This window comes from Sapajus apella, unplaced genomic scaffold (genome assembly GCF_009761245.1).
Source record: "Sapajus apella isolate SASKATOON/1434 unplaced genomic scaffold, GSC_monkey_1.0 scaffold112, whole genome shotgun sequence".
NCBI lineage: Eukaryota > Metazoa > Chordata > Mammalia > Primates > Cebidae > Sapajus > Sapajus apella.
Window position 1 is genome coordinate 2,640,288 of NW_022437052.1, and position 20,094 is coordinate 2,660,381.

Genomic DNA, 20,094 nt, shown 5'->3' on the forward strand with positions numbered 1-20,094 from the left:
CCCACACAATGACCGCATCTCTGTGTCAGGACAATCCCAGCTCCAACATCTGAAACTCTACCACAGGTGAGCGAGGAAGGAGGGACTGACGACCAGTGGTGCACTGTCACAGGGGGTGCCACAGCAGCCATTGTCAACACTGCCAGACAGTGCTGTAAGCAGGAGAAAGGTTCACCAAACACACCCATCCTAATGCCCACTGACCTCACGCTTCCCATCTCACTGATCTTTCCACCAGGTGGGCAAAGGTCAGTGTTTCACAGTTTATTGAGGGCTGTCGGCTTTGGAACTAGGTTCTTGTGTTCAGATCCTGGCTCTGCTGATAATTAGCTGAGTGGCATTGGGGAAGTTATGGCACTTTTCCATTCCCCCGTTTTCTTGTTGGCAGAATGGGGATATTAACTGCTCCTATGTCACAGAGATGTCATAATGATCAAATGAGGTTATGCAGGTGCTTAACAGAAGGCCTGGTACACAGTAGGGATGTCTTACATGTAACGTTATCATCATTAGTATTCATTTTTTGGCCATGAAAAATACATCCTTATCCTGTTAGTAATCAAATGTAGTTTAACAGATTGTGTTTCCCACTGCTGGGCGACAGCTGGATGCTCCCAACACTGATACAGATTTTCAGAGCTTATCTACTACCTCACTGATTCCTACGAGAGGGTTACATTGTATACGAGAAGTTTGCTTCTAAGTTCATTTTGTAAAGCAGAAATGCAGTCGAGTCATTCTAAGGAAGGCACCGCACTGGTGAGATTGCCAGAACATCTCAGTCCAAGGCAGCCAATGTCTAAATCCATCACTGTTTCTTTGGCTGAGCACCAGAAGAAAGGACTGGATTGCATTTAGAGACCAGATTTTGTAAGAAACACTTTAAACTGAAATGTCTGAAGTTGATTTTTGAGGAGCCATAAAAACAAATAAAGTAGAATTGGACAAGGGATCCAAAGCCTGACAGCAAAGCGAGTCTCAGATCCACCTGGCCACAGTGTTGTACTCTGGGGCAATTCTTCATCTTTCCTTCTTCTACTAATCAACCATAATGGCAATTCTCATTAACATCTTCACTGATCTCAAGGCTCTGAGAAGTGTGCAAAAAGTTTAGTCTTTTAATTTCCCTGCAACTTAAAAACAGTATGTTTTCAGCTCCTAGCTGCTTCTAAACAGAGTTGGTGACATCCCCCAAACCTTGAGGGTTGAATATGGAGAAAATTGGAGGTAAAAACTGTAGGCTGATGACAAAACAGCATTCTCATCATAGGTCACCTAACACTCAACAAAAGAGCCAGTCTGCTGTGGTACCAACAACCAAGACACTTGCCCTCTCTGGGGTCTGGGTCTCCCTGCCTAATGTCATCCTTGCAGTGCTGCTGCCAGGTGTTACCGTGGGGTGGAAACTGCACTAAGGCCACAACTGGGAGAACTGAGCCCTGGGCAGAGGGTGGTATAGGAATGGGTGTAGGCTCTGGGTTTGGAATGCCCAGGCTCTGACCTCAGCTCTACCACTCAGTGGCTAGTTACCTAAACTCTTTGAGACTCATTTCCCCAGCTGCTAAACAGGATGGTCAAACGATATCCCTCATGTAAAGAACTCAGAGTTCCAAAAACCAGTAATAAATGCTTCAATATTATCACCAGTTGCTGCTCCCCAACAAGCTGAGTGGTGCAGGGCAAGTCAGCTTACTATTCTGAGCCTCAGTTCATTCATTTACCTGTGAAATGTGGTGACTAGGTGACGTTTGAAGTCTCGCCCAACTCTGAAATTTTAAGGAACTACACATGCCAGTGTTAGTCACTTAGGACTGTGTTGTGGGATATGTCCCTCACCTCGCTGACAACTGGGAAGCACCATGTGCTGCCTGAGGTGGCACAGCAAAGCGATGGAATGAATTCCTTTCCTGGGACACGTGGCTTGCCAAAAAGGGAGCTTCTAACCCAACCGGTTTTGTATGGATAAAGAAAGTGTGAGTTATTCCTTCAGTGACAGCCACAAGAGCATCTCCACAAATGCTGAAGCCCACTCAAGAGACAGGAGGCCTTTATTATCAGAGAAAATGAGCCTCCAGCAGGAGACAAATCAGAGCCTCTCGAAGCCCTGACAGTCTGTCCTTTCCCCAGCCTCTCCCACACTGACCTAGCAGGGCATATGGGTCCTTCATGACAGTTAAGTGGAGTCGGAGAGATGCTCCACTCTGTGTGAGAGTTAAGTGGAAACAGAAACAGGAGCCTGAGATCAGAATTTTCCTCTGGACAAAGATCTTTCACTTTGTCATGGTATTTTATAAGTACTCTAAAAACTTGTTCTTGTTTTCACCACTACATAAGATAAATATGCCTAATAAAAATATCCTTAATAGAGGTTTTAAGAACATTTCTCTCCTCTTAAAGCCCAGACCACAGGGCTGCAAAGGGAAGTCCCTCTTCCTCTCCTGGTTGAACCACATACCGCCACTGAATTCTACATAAGGTGTGACACTGAAGAGGACAAGAAGAGCGAGGCTCCCACTAATGTAAAGTGGGAAGAAGAGAAGGATGTCCAAACCAAATTAGCATAAACAGCCCCCAGGGCTCAACAGCACGGGTATCTGTTTGGCCACCATGGGAAATGACTTTAACTCCAGCGCAGCAATCAACTACTCAGACATGAGGGGCAAATAAAACCCCTTCTGGCACTAACTGTCTTCTGTGAGTTAAAACTGCCCTATGAAGAGAAACTCAACAAGGTAGAGATGTCAGGAAGCAGACCGCCAGGAATACCCCTCTCCCCACTCTCCTCTAATCCCCTGCCCCTAACACAAAAAGACCCAGCCCAGACAAAGAGGAAGACCGTGTGTTCCCCACTGTAGTTACACACCTCTCAGCAGCAGCTCAGCTGTGGCATGTACAAAAAGGGGCCAGAGGACAACCTGAGCTAGACCACATGATTAGTCAAGAGGGCTCCAACAGTATTACAAAACATCTTCCCTTCGGCTGAAGAGACATGAAGAATATGACCTTTTAAACTGCTGAAGCAACATATGGTCAACAGTCATGTTCACAGAAGGAACTGGATTCTGGAGCCTGTGGTTTTGAACCAGCATCAGAAAGAGCTGACTTATGCACAAGACAAGAGAAAAGCACTGAAAAGAACATACACACACTTAGGAAATACGCTGGCCATTTACAGTTCCTGTGCTGGGAGCTCTTGCTCCTATTTTATCATGATCAAAGCTGTTCAAACCTACCATGTTACTTTTAAATGTCTGTAACTATGCCTTTAAAATTCACAAGCGTCTTGGACAGAATACGACTTTTGACTTAGTGGAGGTATACATTTAAAAAACACAAAAGCAAGGGAAACAACCTCCATGTCCAACATTAAAGGAGTACCTTAGCTAATATGATCCACCAATACAGTGGAATACCATGAGGTCACAAAAATATGAGTGAAAGATATGAATATTTGTGACATAAAAGTAAATAAAATGTGAAAGACAAAGTTATGTGTAAACTACAATTGTAACTGTTTTTACAATGCAACCATGAGGATTACGACACAGAAGATACAATGAAAAAGAATTATTTTGTTAAATTGGTGGAATATTGGCATTTCTCCTCCTTTTATTTCCAAATGTTTTTATATTGACTTTCTTTTTTTAGAGTAATATTTTTGTAGAAACTTAAAATTAAGCTCAAAGCAGCTGTACAGAATCACAGAATTTTGGAGGTGAGAGAAGCCTTGGAGATCAGACATCTTTCCTTACAGTTGAGCACCCCGAGACCTTGTGAGCGGGTTCCTGGGGAACCCAGGGTGGCACAGCTAATTAATGGTGCTGCTCTTCTCCACTGTAGCTGCAAGACTAAAAGGTGTAAACGGCTCAAAGGTACTAAGAAGCTACTGTTTGGACCCGGAAGCTTCATCCTCTAAAAATCTGACTGCCTGGAATGTTTTGACGCTCTGCATTCCAGTCTGAACAGGCTTCTTGAATGATGCGATTTTATGTAATTATGTCTTCAAAATTAGGTTTCTGAAATTTTCATAGCAAACTGAAGTAAAATGTTTCACACAGCAAATGCCATAGAGAATGAGTAGGAATCACTGAAGGATGGGTGATTGCTCCAAAGAAATATGAAAAGCCGTTGATCCTACAACTCCAGACTCTGCCAGATGGAGCCAACCTCTTCCACACAAGGTATGGATATAAGGTGACCTGCTAAGACTGCATTTCCAAAAATATGGGCTGGCAGTAGACACTGTCCGATATGAAATCATAACACAATTAACACTATTCTATGAAATACTTGTTTTCCCTGCCCCTCTTTTCCAGCAGTTTGAAACTCAGCATCTACAAAGTCCGTATCAGCCATAGTAATCTTTGGAGGATGGGGGAGATCAGGGAGAAAGTTGAATTCTAAGAAGGGGGAAAAAATGAAGCTATACCAAATTCCTTCTGTTCCCCTTGGAGGATGAAGAGGAGGAGGAAAAGTTGGGGAAAAGATAGGAAAACACCAGAAATAGCAATAAAAGAAGCTGCTGATAAAATTTATAAGTGGAAAAAAAATCAATTACGTTAAAGATCTAAAATCACATGCCAATCAACGGTGCCGAAAGAGCTGAAAGAACAGAGGTAGACTCGCATAAATACATTTAAGTTGCTGCTACCATGAAAGGCCTCTACTGAGTCCCACAATTACTTCAAAGTCTCCAAGGAAGGCGAGAGAGTCGAGTGCTGTCAGAGATAAAGGGAGCTGCCTTTTTGAAGAGGATGGCAATGCAGGGCTAAGTCACAATAGATCACAGAAGGGAAAAACAACGGCACGCCCTTGAAGATCAAAAGCAGCCATGTCTTCTGAGTATCATGCTGTAGAAGGGAGATAAGACTTACAGACAGGGCCAGGAAAAGTGAAGCAAAAACCAAGAGGCATCTAAGGATAGCATGAGGTCTGTGAATCAGAGACTGCTGTCTCCTGCAGGGCGCTGCAGAAATAAGCCTGGCAGGAAGCGTGACATATGCTACAGGGAGGCTGAGCCAGGTTGGAGCGGAAAATGGGGCAGGGAGAGGAGTCAGGCTCCCAGTCACTGCCCCAGCTCAATAGGCAGAGAGGAGGAGCTGGTTAGTCAGGACAGAGCATTTTACCTAGAGAGATCTACTTTTTCTGGAGGGAACACTTTGGAAAGAAGCAAATTATTTGAACTAACCACATTCTTTCTTCCAGTACCCTCTGGATTTAAGAATTGGACCCTCAGAGTTTACATTATAAATACCGTACACGTGAAAGCTGTCTCCTCAGCACTTAGAGCTAATCCATCCATTGTGGAAACATACACTTTGGAATGAAAGCATGGAGAGTTACTGGCACAGACAGGATTAAAATCTAGAGTCCAAGTATCCCATCTTACCAGCACACATTAAGGCAATCTACTAGAAAAGCAGGATACATCATGTTCCATCTTTTTCAGTCGCTGTGGGAACAGCAGCTGCTTTCAACAGCCTTGGGCCCTGGATTAGTCGCTGTGTGGGCTGTTTCTATAGGCTGGTCTACCAGAGGGCTTGAAAGACTGACTCAGCGCAAATGCTAGACAACATTCCCAGCTTTCATCCTTAAAACATTCAAACCTAACGAGAATTAAAAAATCATATGGATCTATCTTTATTCCAAAGACAGAGGCTCAGACTGAATAATTTAAGAAAATCCTCAGGGAAGTCTCAATATAATAAGCAAAGAGAGTCTTGTTCCAAAAGAATAAAACCAAAAAAAAAAAAAAACCAAAAAAAAAAAAAAAAAAAACAAAAAAGCCACATAGAGCCAAAAAGAGAAATCTATGCTTTAAGCATTTCAATTTGGAAAACAATTGCAAATCTCCTAGAAATTTAACTTAGCTATTAAAGATCGACTTGTTCAGGGGTTCTCTAGTCTACCAACTCACAGAAGCTACAAAAAAATAATTTACTTTTATTTTCTAAATGTCACCAGTTTTCAACATTTCAAACAGAAGGATATCCCATCTTTTAACTTAACACTCTTTGGCACGGGGTTGGGAAAAGAATAAAGCACAGCGATCAATCAAACACCTAGGTTAATCAACAGAAATTTTCTGAAACATATTTAGTAAGACTGACATTAAAAACTGTCTAGAATAGTGTCACACAGGCTCTACAGGAAATCTAAGGAGTAACTTGTCACACTGGAGAAACTATTTGAAAAAGCAAACAAGTACGCTGCATCAAAGTAACTTACACTCATTATAGATGTGGGTTAAATGGCTTTCAGACGTTTACCTTATTTAATATGGGATAGTAATTGTATGTCTTCCTCTGAATGATAACCATCTCCACAGCATTTCATACTCTATCTATAAATCAACCACTGTCCTCATTCCCATGTTCTTTATGGTACATATATAATTAATTCTCTTCCCCATTGGGGGGTGCCTTAATTCTGCAAGTGAGGCCATGGGTCAGGTTTTCTGCTCACAAACATAGGCAGCTTCACTACAACACATCCTGTCTTTTCTCATGCACGCCCTGGAGACCGGGTGCCCTTTAGGGAAAAATAAACAAGGTAATTATCACCTTCTACTCACATGTCAGGCAGACCAGCACTGTGCGCACAAACAGGTCCACCGCTAACTCGCAGTGCTCTGGAGCTCGGGACACAAACACGGGGATGATGATCTCGGCCGGGACATAGAACTGGAGAGCGTAGGTGAAAAAGATCCCAATGGAGTACAGCAGCTTAACCGACTGGTACAACCTGCCCAGACAGACAGGAGACATTCAAAGCCTGCTCAGCACACTTGCACATAATCAGCGAGGGTGCAAAATGGTCCCAATGCGATTTGTTGACACTTAGCAAGGCCACAAATCCACACGTCCTTCGGACCCAGCAATCTCAACTTCATCTCACAGATATCCTTGCACGAGTACACAAAAGCTTACATTCAAAATATCTAACTGCAGCATTATTTAAGAAGGAAAGACTGCAAACAATTTAAATATTAACCAGTAGGAGCTGGTCAGATAAATCATGGTGCCTCCATATAGCTCTTAACAAAATATGAGGCAGAACTCTAGGTGTGATATAAAACTGTCCCCATGATATATCACTATATCACTTGATATAGTATATCACCATCATGGGGACAGTTTTATGTCACTTTTTTTTTTTTTAAGTGAGAAAAAGCATGAAGCAATACAGTATCTACAGAGTGCTACAATTTGTCTTAAAAAAGGAAAAAGAGGAGAAAAACCACACTCTGCCCCCACAGGACAATCTTACATACACTAAACATCTCAGAAAAAACATAAGAAACTGGGAATATGGTTGCCTCTGAAATGGGAAATTGTAAAATTGGGAACGAGAGTGGAGGGTGAGGGGTGGAAACTTGATGTTCTCTGTATACTTTTTGAAAATCTGAATCTCTGCCATGGGCATATGGGTGTATATGCCTTCAAAAACAAAAACAAAAAATGCAATTAAAATGTAACAAGCCCATTTTTATCGGTCCCACCCAAGTCAGTGTCCCTAGAATTAGATGAAGACCTTGCAGGACCAAGAGGCAGGAGCAAGAATTCCATCTTTCCATACCACTACGGCTGTCTTCCTATTACTGCTTCATGTGTAGCTTCCAAAAAAGACGTGACTCACCACGGGACATCCCTATTTTATCACTCCAGTGCTCTGACAGAACAGAGTAGAAAAAAAGTCTGTGATCAACTTACAGAATTGACCTTGTCACCGAAAGGAAAGGTCTCTGTCCCTAAGCAAAGCTCCACTTTAAACCAGACCCTTGTGCTTAAGCAGCAAGAAACATTTGTCCTCGCTTGCTGGAAATCTATTTAAATGTGGTAATACAGAATGTGTATATGTGCATTGAACTTCTCTGTGGTTGAACTAAAAACCTAGAAGTTGTTCTTATGCTATAAGCAGGAGAAAAACCTTGTTAAGACTGAGTTTGGAAAAAGGTCATACTTGCTCCATGAATAGATAATAAAAACTCTTTGGAAAAATCATCTGGTGGCTCTATAATTAAACTCAAAGCAGCCCCAAAGCCTCTGGAGAGCCATGAAATCTGGACTCAGGAGAGTGACACCTGCAGGGACAGTCAAATAAATTATACCCAAATAGAAGCAGAAAGTGTAGAGCAGCTGGGTTTGGGGTGTTGGAAAGAAGACAGATGCTCCTCTATGGCTTCAGATCATGTGGGCTGCTTCTGTTGCTCCTGATCCATTTCTCTTCCAGGGAAAGGTGACACAGTTACACCAAGCTAGAACCTGCCTCTTACTTCTTAGAAGGGCAGAAACATTTGAAAATTTAAAAGTAGGCACTGGAGGGATATGCCAATTACCCTGATTTGATAATTACACATTATAATATGTATGTCACACACACTGCATAAGTATATATGATTAGTATGCCTTACTAGTTAAAACAAACTTAAAAATAATTTCAAAAAAGAAAAATCGAAGCCAGGTCTATAGCCACACCATTCTGAATCTTGGAAGATAATCCCATCTGATCTTGGAAGGTAAGCAGGGTCAAGCTTGGTTCATACTTGAATGGGAAACCCCCTGGAAATACTGAGTACTGTTGACTTAAAAAACGTAATAAAATAAACAATATAAAACAAAATAAAAAGCACACCCAGGCAGATCAGCCAGCCTAGAATAAAAGGTGATTCTGCTAACAGCTGCTCTCCACAATGAGATGATTCATCTTCAAAACAGGATGGTTGCTTAGCACATGCCCTGGGACACCTACCTTTTTAGGAAGCATTTCAATGTGGCTCACTCTTTCTCTATAATACATTCACCAATGCAAGAGAGGTAAGAAAGGACTCCCAACAATCCCCAGCCCACAGTGAGATGCTCCCACCTGTGTATCGAGCCTGTGACTACCAAGGAAGAGGTACAACGGATGCTGGGAACCAAATCCAGGTTTGCCTGCCCATCTCCCTGTCCATTTGGAATGGTTTACAGTGAACAGACTGGATACTCAGTCCTTCTGGGCTTAGGAATTCCAAGGAGAAATAGCTTATCCATCGGCTGATCAGCCAATGGCTTCGGCAGAAGGCTCTGCATGAATTACCCAAACAGAATGAAGTCCAGGGCAGCCAGTGAGGGCTGGTGGTGGCAGGGGATGGTGGGCTAGAGTGAAGTTTAAGGGACAAGTAAGAGGAAGAATCCACACTCTGCCCCTTCAGTTTTTTAAATATCCAGGACTCCTAGGTTTTCATCCTCCCCCACATACCAGCAGTTGGGCAGGTTGAGGGTTACGCTGCCTTGGATATTAGCTCCAAATCGCAGGTACCCCAGACACCCCAGGCTGATGTAGAGGATGGTGATGATGGCCATGCCCAGGTATAGGATGAGTGGGAACTTTTGAGGATCCTTCATTTTGTTTTCCAGGGGCAGAACCTATGAGAGAGTAGTGACAGAGAAGCAGATAAAAGCAAAGTTAATGGCCAAGAAAAAAAAAATCCTCAGAAAAAAAGTAACTCTTTTTTTCCCAGAATTCTCCAGAAGCACATCTGCTATATAAATAAAGTTATTTCATCAGACATTATACTCTTGGGACTAGAAGGGACTCACACCTCCCTTCCTAGCCTGGAAGTCCTAAAAGTAAGGGTGGGCAGGGCAAGTGCCCAGGACTCCTGGCTCAAGCCAGTGCTCTGTCTTCCTGCTCCAGCATCCCTGCAGGCTGAGAATGTCCCTTGCCCTATGAGTTAGGCCACATGGCAACCAGAAGGCCCTCTCACGTCATGCCCACCTGGCAGCTAACTGAGATTATAGCTTCCTGCTAACCTGTCTAAAAAATGCAAAATATAGGTCAGGGAAAACTGCCACTCTAGCTCAATAGGGGAAAGCATGAGCAGTGACAAGTTAAACCTCCACATTAGAGAAACTGCAGTGCGATAACAGAGGATCTTAACACTTGGGTACTTAGCAATGCCCAGTTTCCAGACTCCTCTTAAAAACCACTGACCTATAACATAGGACATTCTTTAACTTTCGAAGAATGTTAAGGGAAAGACACCTTATGAAAATGAGTTTATTTAGGAATTGGGAAAACAGCAGGTACGACTGTGAGGATCTTCACAGTGTGCCATCAACTGGATGTGGCACAGCTAATGAGGAAGAGCAACACTGGGCAGTATCTCGCTGTGCCACAAACCTTGATCTTGTCACTACAATTATTTTCCTGCAGCGCCTGTGGCCACGAGGCACAACAGGTCTATGCTGCACACACCAACACCACGATCCTGCTGCAGGACTGGTGTTCCCAGGGGCCCCGAGTGTCTCCCACCACCTGCTCCAGCTTCAGTTAATCCACATCCATTAGAAACAGCTTCTAAATGTATCTGTCAGTTTCCTTCGTACCAAGAGTACAAAGAGCCAGACAGCAGGAAGCCCATCTCCTCCATGTCCTATCGGGCCTGTGACAGCTGCATGAACACAGAGCACATGGTGAATACACAATGTGCAGCCTGGCACTTCCACCCGGATGCAATGAACAAGCCCTAGATCCAAAACTAAGAGTCAATCTAGCAGTGTTCTCTTTAAAAAGTAGAAATGCAAATCCTGATAATGTTTGCAGAATAACTTTGTGTACAAGTCTTGGCTAATGAAACCAAGCAAACAACTTCTGCGCTGTGCTGTTTGGGTAAGCTACTAAAAACTTAGTACAAGGTCCTTTAGGAACCCAAAGTCTCTAGGCATCTTTCCACACTTTCTCAGACTCTTCTTTCAAGTTCTGAGATCTTGGGATCTCTTTCTCACTGCTGAAATATAGGGCCACTCAGGCCTCTTCCCCAGCAGCAGGCAACCATTTGTGTTTCTGAATTAAGTAAGACAGTCTTCATGGGAAATGAGAGACTCCAAGAAAGAGCACAGGGCAAGGTATAAAACCTCAGGGAGATCAGTGATTTACATGTGATCACTCCCAAAGCCTCCCCCATGATGTCAGAGCCTCAGTGTGTTTCATCAGCACCACCTGGGTGATTCCTCATGATGTTGACAAAACAATCTGCACAGCTTCTAGGTTTTCTTAAAAGTAGATAAAGTGTCTGGGAAGTCAAAAAAGAGAAAGAAGTGCTATGACAGGAGAGTCTTCCCATTTGCAGAGCCCTTGGCTAGGAATGAAAAACTCTTCAGAGAAGAGTTCTGTACCATTATTATGAAAAATACAAAGAAAATTCAAATTAGGTAAGATGGAGGAGTAGATGCCTCTTTAGGAAAAGCATTTGGTGAAATCACAGGATGCTGAGCCCGGAGTGAAGGCTGTTCTTTTACATGCAGAAAATACAATGTTTTAGGGCAGAGAAATTATTCATACATTTACTGATTCAATAATAAAATCAATAATATTAATAAAATAAAAATCTATTAAATATTTACCATGTGTCAGGGTCTGCACAAAGCACTTTGCACATATGTCATTGAATCCTAACAACTGTGAATCATTAAGCTCACTTTTTAGGAACAATGAAGGCTCAAAGAGCTGAAGCCCTTGCTCAAGGTCACACAGCTGCTAGACCTAAACCCTGCCTTTCTGATTACCATGTACTATTGCTTACTACACACATAGGAGATCAGTGTGCAATGAAGGGGCCTTGAATGTAAACATTTTTAAATTATATATAACTTGTCTTGAAAAGTTGGAGCTGGGAAATCTCAATGGAATCCCTGAAACACTATTCACTAACTGACCAGTGAGTCACAGGAGATAATTTCTTTCTTTCTTTTTTGAGACAGAGTCTTGCTCTGTCATCCAGGCTGGAGTGCAGTGGTATGATCTTGGCTCACTGCAGCCTCCGCCTCCCAGGTTCAAGTGATTTCCCTGCCTCAGCCTCTTGAGTGGCTTGGATTACAGGCGCCTGCCACCATGCCTGGCTGATTTTTGTATATTTAGTAGAGACGGGATTTCACCATGTTAACCAGGCTGGTCTTGAACTCCTGACCTCAAGGGATCCACTGGCCTCAGCCTCCCAAAGTGCTGAGATTATAGACTTGAGCTACCATGCCTGGCCTCAGAAGATAATTTCTAACAGTGTCTCCTCAGCATTCCTTGAAACAGATCTGGAAGACACCAAAGGCACTAGAGAACACTGGCCCAAATCACAGTGCAGCTCTTACCATTCCAATGCCTTCGAAAGCAAAAATCGCTGTGCCAAAGAAGAGAGGGTAAGTCTTCCAGGGGGCCACTAAGGGGAGGTTGCTGGGGTCTGGGATCCTCTGAAACAGAGAAAGCAAAACAAAGCAAACTATTATACAGAAATTAGAGATTTGAACTCTGAATCTGAGAGGTCACACTTTTTAACAAATCCAAGATTTTCTTAAGGAAGAAAGTCTAATACCTGACAGATGATTTAGGGACATTTAACCTTTGCATGTTTTTCTCTTCAGAAAAACCCACTTGTTTGGGGGAAACACAAGCCCAAGATACTATTAATAACTCAAATGCTGGGGCTTGCATAAAAAGAGTCACGTTCTTTCAGTAGGTAATCCCATCCTCAGAAACTGAATTCAACTAGAAAAAAAGTCAAAAGATGAAAAATATTGAGCAAAGCTATTTAATAAAGAAACTCAAAACAACATAAATGTTCCCAAACAAGGGATCAGTTAAGTAGTTACCAACATACCAGCTAAACCACAGAATATATACACTATTTATTTATGTATTTATTTAGAGACAGAGTCTCCTTCTGTTGTCCAGGCCAGAGTGCAGTGGTGAGATCTCTGCTCAGTGCAATCTCTGCCTCCTGGGTTCAAGCAATTCTTTGTGCTTCAGCCTCCTGAGTGGCTGGCACTACAGGTGCATGCCACCACAGCTGGCTAATTTTGTATATTTTTGGTAGAGACAGGGTTTCACCATGTTGGTCAAGCTATCTGTGAACTATTGATCTCAAGTGATCTGCCTGCCTCAGCCTCCCAAAGTGCTGGGATTACAGGTGTGAGCCACCGCACCTGGCCAGTATGCACTATTAAAAAGTAAAAATTGAGATAACTAGGTAGAACACGAAAATCTACTTATGAAATATTAGTGAGAAAAAATTTTTAAATTTATATATTCACTGTGATACAACTATACAAACACCAACGATAAAGCTGGAAGGGAAGAGAAAGTAATAAATTTTTAGATTGGTTATCTTCCTTTTTCCTCTTCTGTTCTTCTCCTTTTTAAAATTCTTATCAATCAGCTTAAGCACTTTGAAAGTATTACCAAGAAGCACACAACAGAAGTGTTGGAACATGTGGAGAGAAATAGCAAAAAGAATGTTTTCAGAAATGGGCCAAAAAAAAGGCAATTGTTAACTGCAGGTACAATGCTAATGTTGTATAAGGAAGGAAGTTGTGATGGTTAATACTGAGTGTCAACTTGACTGGTTTGAAGGATGCAGAGTATTATTCCTGGTGTGTGTGTGAGGGTGTTGCCAAAGGAGATTAACATTTGAGTCAATGGACTGGGAAAGGCAGACCCACCCTTAATCTGGATGGGCGCCATCTAATCAGCTGCCAGCTCAGCCAATGGCCAGATTAAAAAGCAGGCAGAAGAACGTGAAAAGGCTAGACGGGCTTAGCCTCCCAGCCTACATCTTTCTCCTGTGCTGGATGCTTCCTGCCCTTGAACATTGGACTCCAAGTTCTTCAGCTTTGGGACTCAGACTGGCTTTCTTGCTCCTCAGCTTGCACACAGCCCATTGTGGGACCTTGTAACCATGTGAGTTAATACTCTAATAAATTTCCCTGTATATGTACGTATACCCTATTAGTTCTGTCCCTCTAGAGAACCCTGACTAACAGAAGTATAGTCACAAAATCCTCCACCAAACAACAGTCTCCAGTACCAGACTATGTGGAAGGAGCAGGGTGGGAAGGGGGGATTCAAAGCTGCTGTCTTTTTAAAATTTGGCTTTTCAAACCACATCCATATGTTGCATCGATTAAAATAAAAATTGATGTTAAAATAGCCTTTTACAATGTTTTAAAATTGATTTAACTATATGGATATTTAGATATGAGGCATGCTCTCAACGGGTTTCAGAATGATTTCAGGCAAGTAAAAGGAGGTCCATTATTAATCTCTATAAGACTTCTCTTTGAAAGATTTCAAAGCAGCAATACTGCTTTTGAAAAAATAAAAAATTAAATAAATACGTTTCCCCGTGCCCCTGCTAAGAAATCCATTAGAGATCTTTGTAAGAAGCATTTCAATACCTGGAATGGAGACAGACTAATAGGTATTTTTGCTCTACGATGGGACTTGAGAGCAAGACTGCCCTGTATTTATTCCTGAGTCACAAATGTAACATAAGTTATTGGAAATAGGTGCTACCTGTTGGTTAGTGGATGACTCCTCCTCTTATTCATACATCAGAGCAGATTCAAGTATCAGCCAGAGAATTTCACAATCCATGTCTGGGGATATTGTGGGAATGAGGCCAGCAGGAGTATATTATTCTACATACTTACTGATTGCTACTCACCTGACCAACTAAATGATAAAAGTATAATTTATAAAGAAACATACATGTTTTTTAAAATCAGCTCATTATCAACATATCTCCTCAATTCTACAACACAGTAAGTCCTTCATTGTTATCAATAGGTTCTTGGAAACTGAGACTTTAGGTGAAATAATGTACAGTCATTTCCTTCAACGTTGTTTTGTTATAACATTGATGAAGAAAGAAGATGATTTCGCTATACATCATTTCACGTAGTTGCAGTTTCTAAGAACGTATCAATGATGTTAAGTGAGGTCTTACCATATTATCAATTATAATAGTAAGTTTTTTTGAGAAAATGCTGTTAAATGTACACATGGATTATGAGATGTGCTCTTGCAATTCTGAAACTGTTATAACTAGGAAAAAATACATATCTGAAGCAAGGCTATGCAGTGATAAAACATTTATTGGGAGCCCCCCTCTGTGCAAGGCACTCTGCCAAGCTGAAAACAGAGGGGTGGAAGACCTTGGTCTGCTACCTACAGTGGTACGTGCATGAGGGGCAAGAGGAGCAGTCATATGCATGCTTAGATGAGGGAAAAATTCAGAAACATCCAACAGTAGGGGAATCCTCATAGTAAGTGGGGCAAAATGTAGTCACAAGCAGCAGAGGCAGAAGCAACAAAAATGACCTAGAGAGAGCATCTTTAGCCATATGGCACATCCAAATGAAGCACTGACAACACTATGGGCAGTGACTACACCAAAACACAGCCAAACCCCCTCCCCCATGCTGCACTCTGGGCAGATGGCACTACTTGGGCAGATGGCACTACTTGATCATAGCACAACTTCTGGCTAAAGCCAGAGGAAGACCTGCAGTTGTTCTCAAGAAATCAACAGGGCTTCTTCTTTGAAGACATTACTCTGTGTGCTGATTGTACTATGCACAGACATAACTCTGGAAGGATACTACCAGTTGGCTGGGACTGAGATGCTGCAAGAACCCAAATCCTTATTCCAGCCCTATGACCACAGAAACCACCACAGCCCAACTACCTGCAACGACTTAAAACTAAATGCAGCAGGTGTGCCTATCTATGGGGGGGGGTGGCCTCACTCAATTCATCTTTAATGTCTACTGGAGTGTATCCTAGGTGCACTTGAGAGCTCTAATTACAACATGAAATCATGGGTAAATATTTACCCTTCCTTGTTTGGTAATGGAAATGGTCTGTCGTGCATTCACAGGCCCTCCTTCCAGTCTCATAAAAAAATGGACATGAAGAACTATTTTATTTATTTATTTGATGGACTCTTACTCTGTCGCCCAGGCTGGAGTGCAGTGGTGTGATCTTGGCCAACTGCAAACTCTGCCTCCTGGGTTCAACCAATTCTCCTGCCTTAGCCTCCTGAGTAGCTGGGGTTATAGGTGTGCACCACCATGCCCAGCTAATTTTTGTATTTTTAGTAGAGATGGAGTTTCACCATATTGGTCAGGTTGGTCTCGAACTCCTGACCTCATGATCTGCCTAACTTGGCCTCCCAAAGTGCTGGGATTACAGGCATGAGCCACCGTGCCCAGCCAGAATTATTTATTTTATGTTTAAAAAAATAGTTCTGCAGAAGATTCAATGTCTGCCACTTATCTGACTTACCGTGATGAAAAAATACTCAATACTCACAGAGGACAATGCTAATCTAAACTGATAATGTCATTTGCTTAGCACAGGAAGTCCTGCTTTTTATGTGCCACTGTTTTCCTGGAAACTACATCAGTGAGTAACTAGGTCACTGTTAAGCAGACTGTATGAAAATGACATAATATTTGCCTGTCAGACTGACTGAAATGAAAAAGACTGACACATCCAGTATTGGTAAGGGTGGAAAAATGGGCACTTAAATACTGTGGAAGGGAGTCTCTATGAAATTAGGAAACGGCTTTTATAAAAAACAACTTGGTAACATAAAAAAATTCAAAAGTGCACACTCTTCAGCAATTACATATCTAGACAAATGTCTTTAAAAGTATTTATACAGGTCCACAGAAAGGAATGTATAAGAACATCTCACTGTCTTAATACTGAAATAATACTAAAAATTATCAATGACCTGATAGTCACTGAGTGGGGACTGGTAAAAAAGTGCAGCAAATCTCTACTCTGTGATACAATGTGACAACTAACAGCAAGGTAGAGCCAGGAATATTAACCTGGAAGGCTGGCTAAGGCATTTTTAAGGGTGGGGGAAGAAGCAAGGTAGATGAACATGTAGCTTGTTAAAAAATTATGTTTCAAAAATAAAAACAAAATATATTTTAACATATTTCTCCGTATACTTACAGAGGCTGCAAATACATTCACACCATCTAGAATGAGACAGATCAATCACACAGAACGGGTCCCTAAGAGGAGACTCAGGGTGGAGACTTGGTATTCAAGAGGTATTTGTGTTGTCTGTGGTTTAATGAATATGTACTGATGAATTATTTGGGAATTGAATTAAAATATCTTTTTTAAAGATACGCTTTTATTTACCTGCTTTTACTTCTTTTCCTTTTCTCAAGCCTTAGAAAATCCATTGTCATTTTCACAAACAGCTATAGTGTTTAAGGGCATATTTTTCTCAGCCTGATCATCTATCCATCTGTATACAGATGTTCTCTCTCATGCCACCCCACAGACCTGTCTACATGGGCTGAGTGAGGGCAGGGAACAAGTGGATTTATAATTTTGACAAATACAAATTAACTGGATTTGATAAGGAATTACTTATCTAAATACAGGTTAGAACATTTAGTTTTTATTTTAATCTTAATATTTTTCTCTATTTTCCAATTGTATAAAGTGATCATGAATTAACCATGGAATTGAAAAAGGTCTAAGCCAGTGATCCCTGTGGGGGCTGATTTGACACCCCAGGGAGGTCTGGCAATGTTAGGAGACATTTTTGGTTGTCATCACTCGTGGAAGGGTTGCGACTGGCACCCACTGAGTAGAGACCAGAGAGGCTGCAAAACATCCTACAATGCACAGGACAGCCCTACAGCAAAGAATTATCCCCCCCAAAATGTCAACAGTGCCCAAGATAAGAACCTCTAACCTAAACATACCAGCAGTAACATATAACTATTTACGTTCCACTTACTTGTCATATATATATATATATATATATATATATATATATATATTTTTTTTTTTTTTTTTTTTTTTTTTTTTTTTTTTGAGACAGAGTCTTGCTTTGCTGCCCAGGCTGGAATGCAGTAGGGTGATCTCAGCTCACTGCAACCTCTTCTTCCTGAGTTCAAGCAATTCTCCTGCCTCAGCCTCCCGAACAGCTGAGATTACAGGTGCATGCCACCACACCTAATTTTTGTATTTCTAGTAGTAGAGACAGGTTTCACCATGATGGCCAGGCTGGTCTAGAACTCCTGACCTCAGGTGATCCACCCACCCCGATCTCCCAAAGTGCTGGGATTACAGGCGTGAGCCACTGCGCCTAGCCTTTTTTTTAATATTGAAGCAAGACAATAGGGGAGGGCCTAGGCATGTACCTGAACAATGAACTGGTAGATCATGATCAAGCTGACCAGCATGGTGATGTTGGCCAACAGGGAGAAGACTGACAGGGCTCGGAGGCTCCTGACGAAAACCAGCAGCACCAGGAAGGGCAGGAAAGAGAGCATGTAGAGTCGCGAGTCCATGGTGGGCGTCAGAATCACCGTCTCATTGTTGTGGCAGTTATTGGTAGTCCCATTGGCCGCTTCTACCACCTAGAATGAAGAGAAGGAAGAAAACGGGAACACTTCTCAAACAACAAAGGCCGGCGGATCCTCTGCTGGGAGAGGTTCCTGAGGTTCCTGTTCAGGTGTGTGAACAGGGCCTTTTAGAATCTGTGTCCAGTGAGCCTTCTTTAGAGATCTTCATGACTATCATCAGCAACCCAATTGTCTGAGCTAGGTTTGAACACAGGTACCTAGGACAGGAGGATGGATAAGACATGTGGAGGTTTCTCTGTGCCCTAGCTCTTTTCCATGAGAATCAAACAGAAGATGTGGTTCTATGTAAAGTGTTAAAACTTCAACGTTTTTGTTGACAAAAGCTGGTTTGGAAAAAATCCTAAACAAAAATTTCAATCATCTTTTGCCATTCTCTCTCCCATTGTTTTTGGTTTTTTTTTCTTTTTTTTTTTTTTTTTACCAAGTGCCTACCTGTTTAAAGTTCTCAGCCAGAAACACAAAATAGACACAGCAAAATCCCAGCTGAGTGACAATCAGGAAGAAGTCCACAACATGTCTGGAGATGGGGAGGGAAGGAATACAAAGACTGTTACAATACAAACGCAAGACTCCCAGAAGGGGAGGTGTTTTTTTTGTTTTTGTTTTTTTTAATAGATTTAGGGGGTACAAGTGCTGTTTTGTGAAATGGATATATTGCATAGTGATACAGTCTGGGCTTTTAGTGTAACCATCACCCAAACAGTGTACACTGTACCCATTTTTTTTAACAGTGCTTTCCCCAAGCCATCACAGACCCTTCCCAGAAGGTGACAAGGATGAGCATGCCCTGGTAGGAGAAGAATCCATGCTAGGTGCCACCAGTCTAGGGCTTCGGGAAGAAGGTGAGTGAGGTGCTAGCTGCATGATTTCTGAGGTCCCCTTCCTGGCTTCTCATCTGGAATGCTACATGAGATCAGGCACATGCACAGATACCATGACCCTTAGCCTCCTCTCCACACATCTGCCCACCTAGCCCATCTCACACTTTTTTGCTAAAGTTACAGGGAACCCTTGACATAAAAGGCCAGGAAGTAGTCCCTTCACTGTCTCTATAACTTGGATACAAGAGCCAGCCAAGTCCCACGTTAAGGACACAGAAACTGATATACCAAAAACAGATGGCTAGTTGAACAATAGCGGCTGGTAACAACCTAGAGTTTCATCAAAAGGAAAGGGATTAAATCATAGACCATTCTTAAATGGAGCATTATACAGCAGTTAAAAATAATGTGTTAAATCTGTATGTGCTGATAGAGAAAAACATCTCAGACATTTAAGGGAAAAAAGCAAGTTTCCAAACAGTATACATAGTATATTCAATCTGCACCAAAAACTTTAAGAACATGTGTATGTTTCTATTTATACAGCAAATTCCAAAAGGCTACCCATGCAACTGGGACCAAAATTTTCTTTTACTTTTCACTTTATGTCCTAACTTAATCCAGAAAAGTTTTTACTTTGAGCACACATTAAAATGGCACACATTTTATTAAAAGAAGGAAGGAAAGGAGGGAAGGAGGGAGGAAGGAAGGAAGCAGTAAGAAAAGAAAGGAATGACGAATTAACAACCAATCAACTCATGGTGGTCACTTGACAATCTGGCTCCTCCCAGTCACAGAAGATAATTTGGCCAAAAGAACTAGATAATGTGCACCACAGGATAAAGGTGACTGGGAAGGAAGGTAAGCTTCCCCTGTGACCACAAAAAGGAAATTTTCTAGAGAAAATACTTTTAATGTGGCTTTTTTTTTTTTTAACAAAAAAAAAGAATTTTTAGCCCTTCATAGTATCAATTTTCTACATTTAAATATAGAAAACAGAAATAATATTTCCCTTCAAACAACTAAGAGTTACCTTAAGAAGAAATTTGCAAACA

At 41.8% G+C, this 20,094-nt stretch overlaps 1 protein-coding gene across 10 annotated transcripts in view; it reads right to left on the bottom strand.

Annotated features, from left to right (window-relative positions):
* Positions 1-20,094, bottom strand: part of SLC36A1 (solute carrier family 36 member 1) — a 74,925-nt gene that overhangs the window by 27,270 nt on the left and 27,561 nt on the right. For all 10 annotated transcript variants that reach the window (XM_032259843.1, XM_032259840.1, XM_032259836.1 and 7 more), the window contains 5 exons: positions 18,651-18,735; positions 17,994-18,212; positions 12,126-12,224; positions 9,241-9,407; positions 6,575-6,744 (listed from right to left, as the gene is read on the bottom strand). In XM_032259843.1, coding sequence (XP_032115734.1) covers positions 6,575-6,744; positions 9,241-9,407; positions 12,126-12,224; positions 17,994-18,212; positions 18,651-18,735 — 740 coding nt within the window. The remainder of the gene's footprint in view (positions 1-6,574; positions 6,745-9,240; positions 9,408-12,125; positions 12,225-17,993; positions 18,213-18,650; positions 18,736-20,094) is intronic.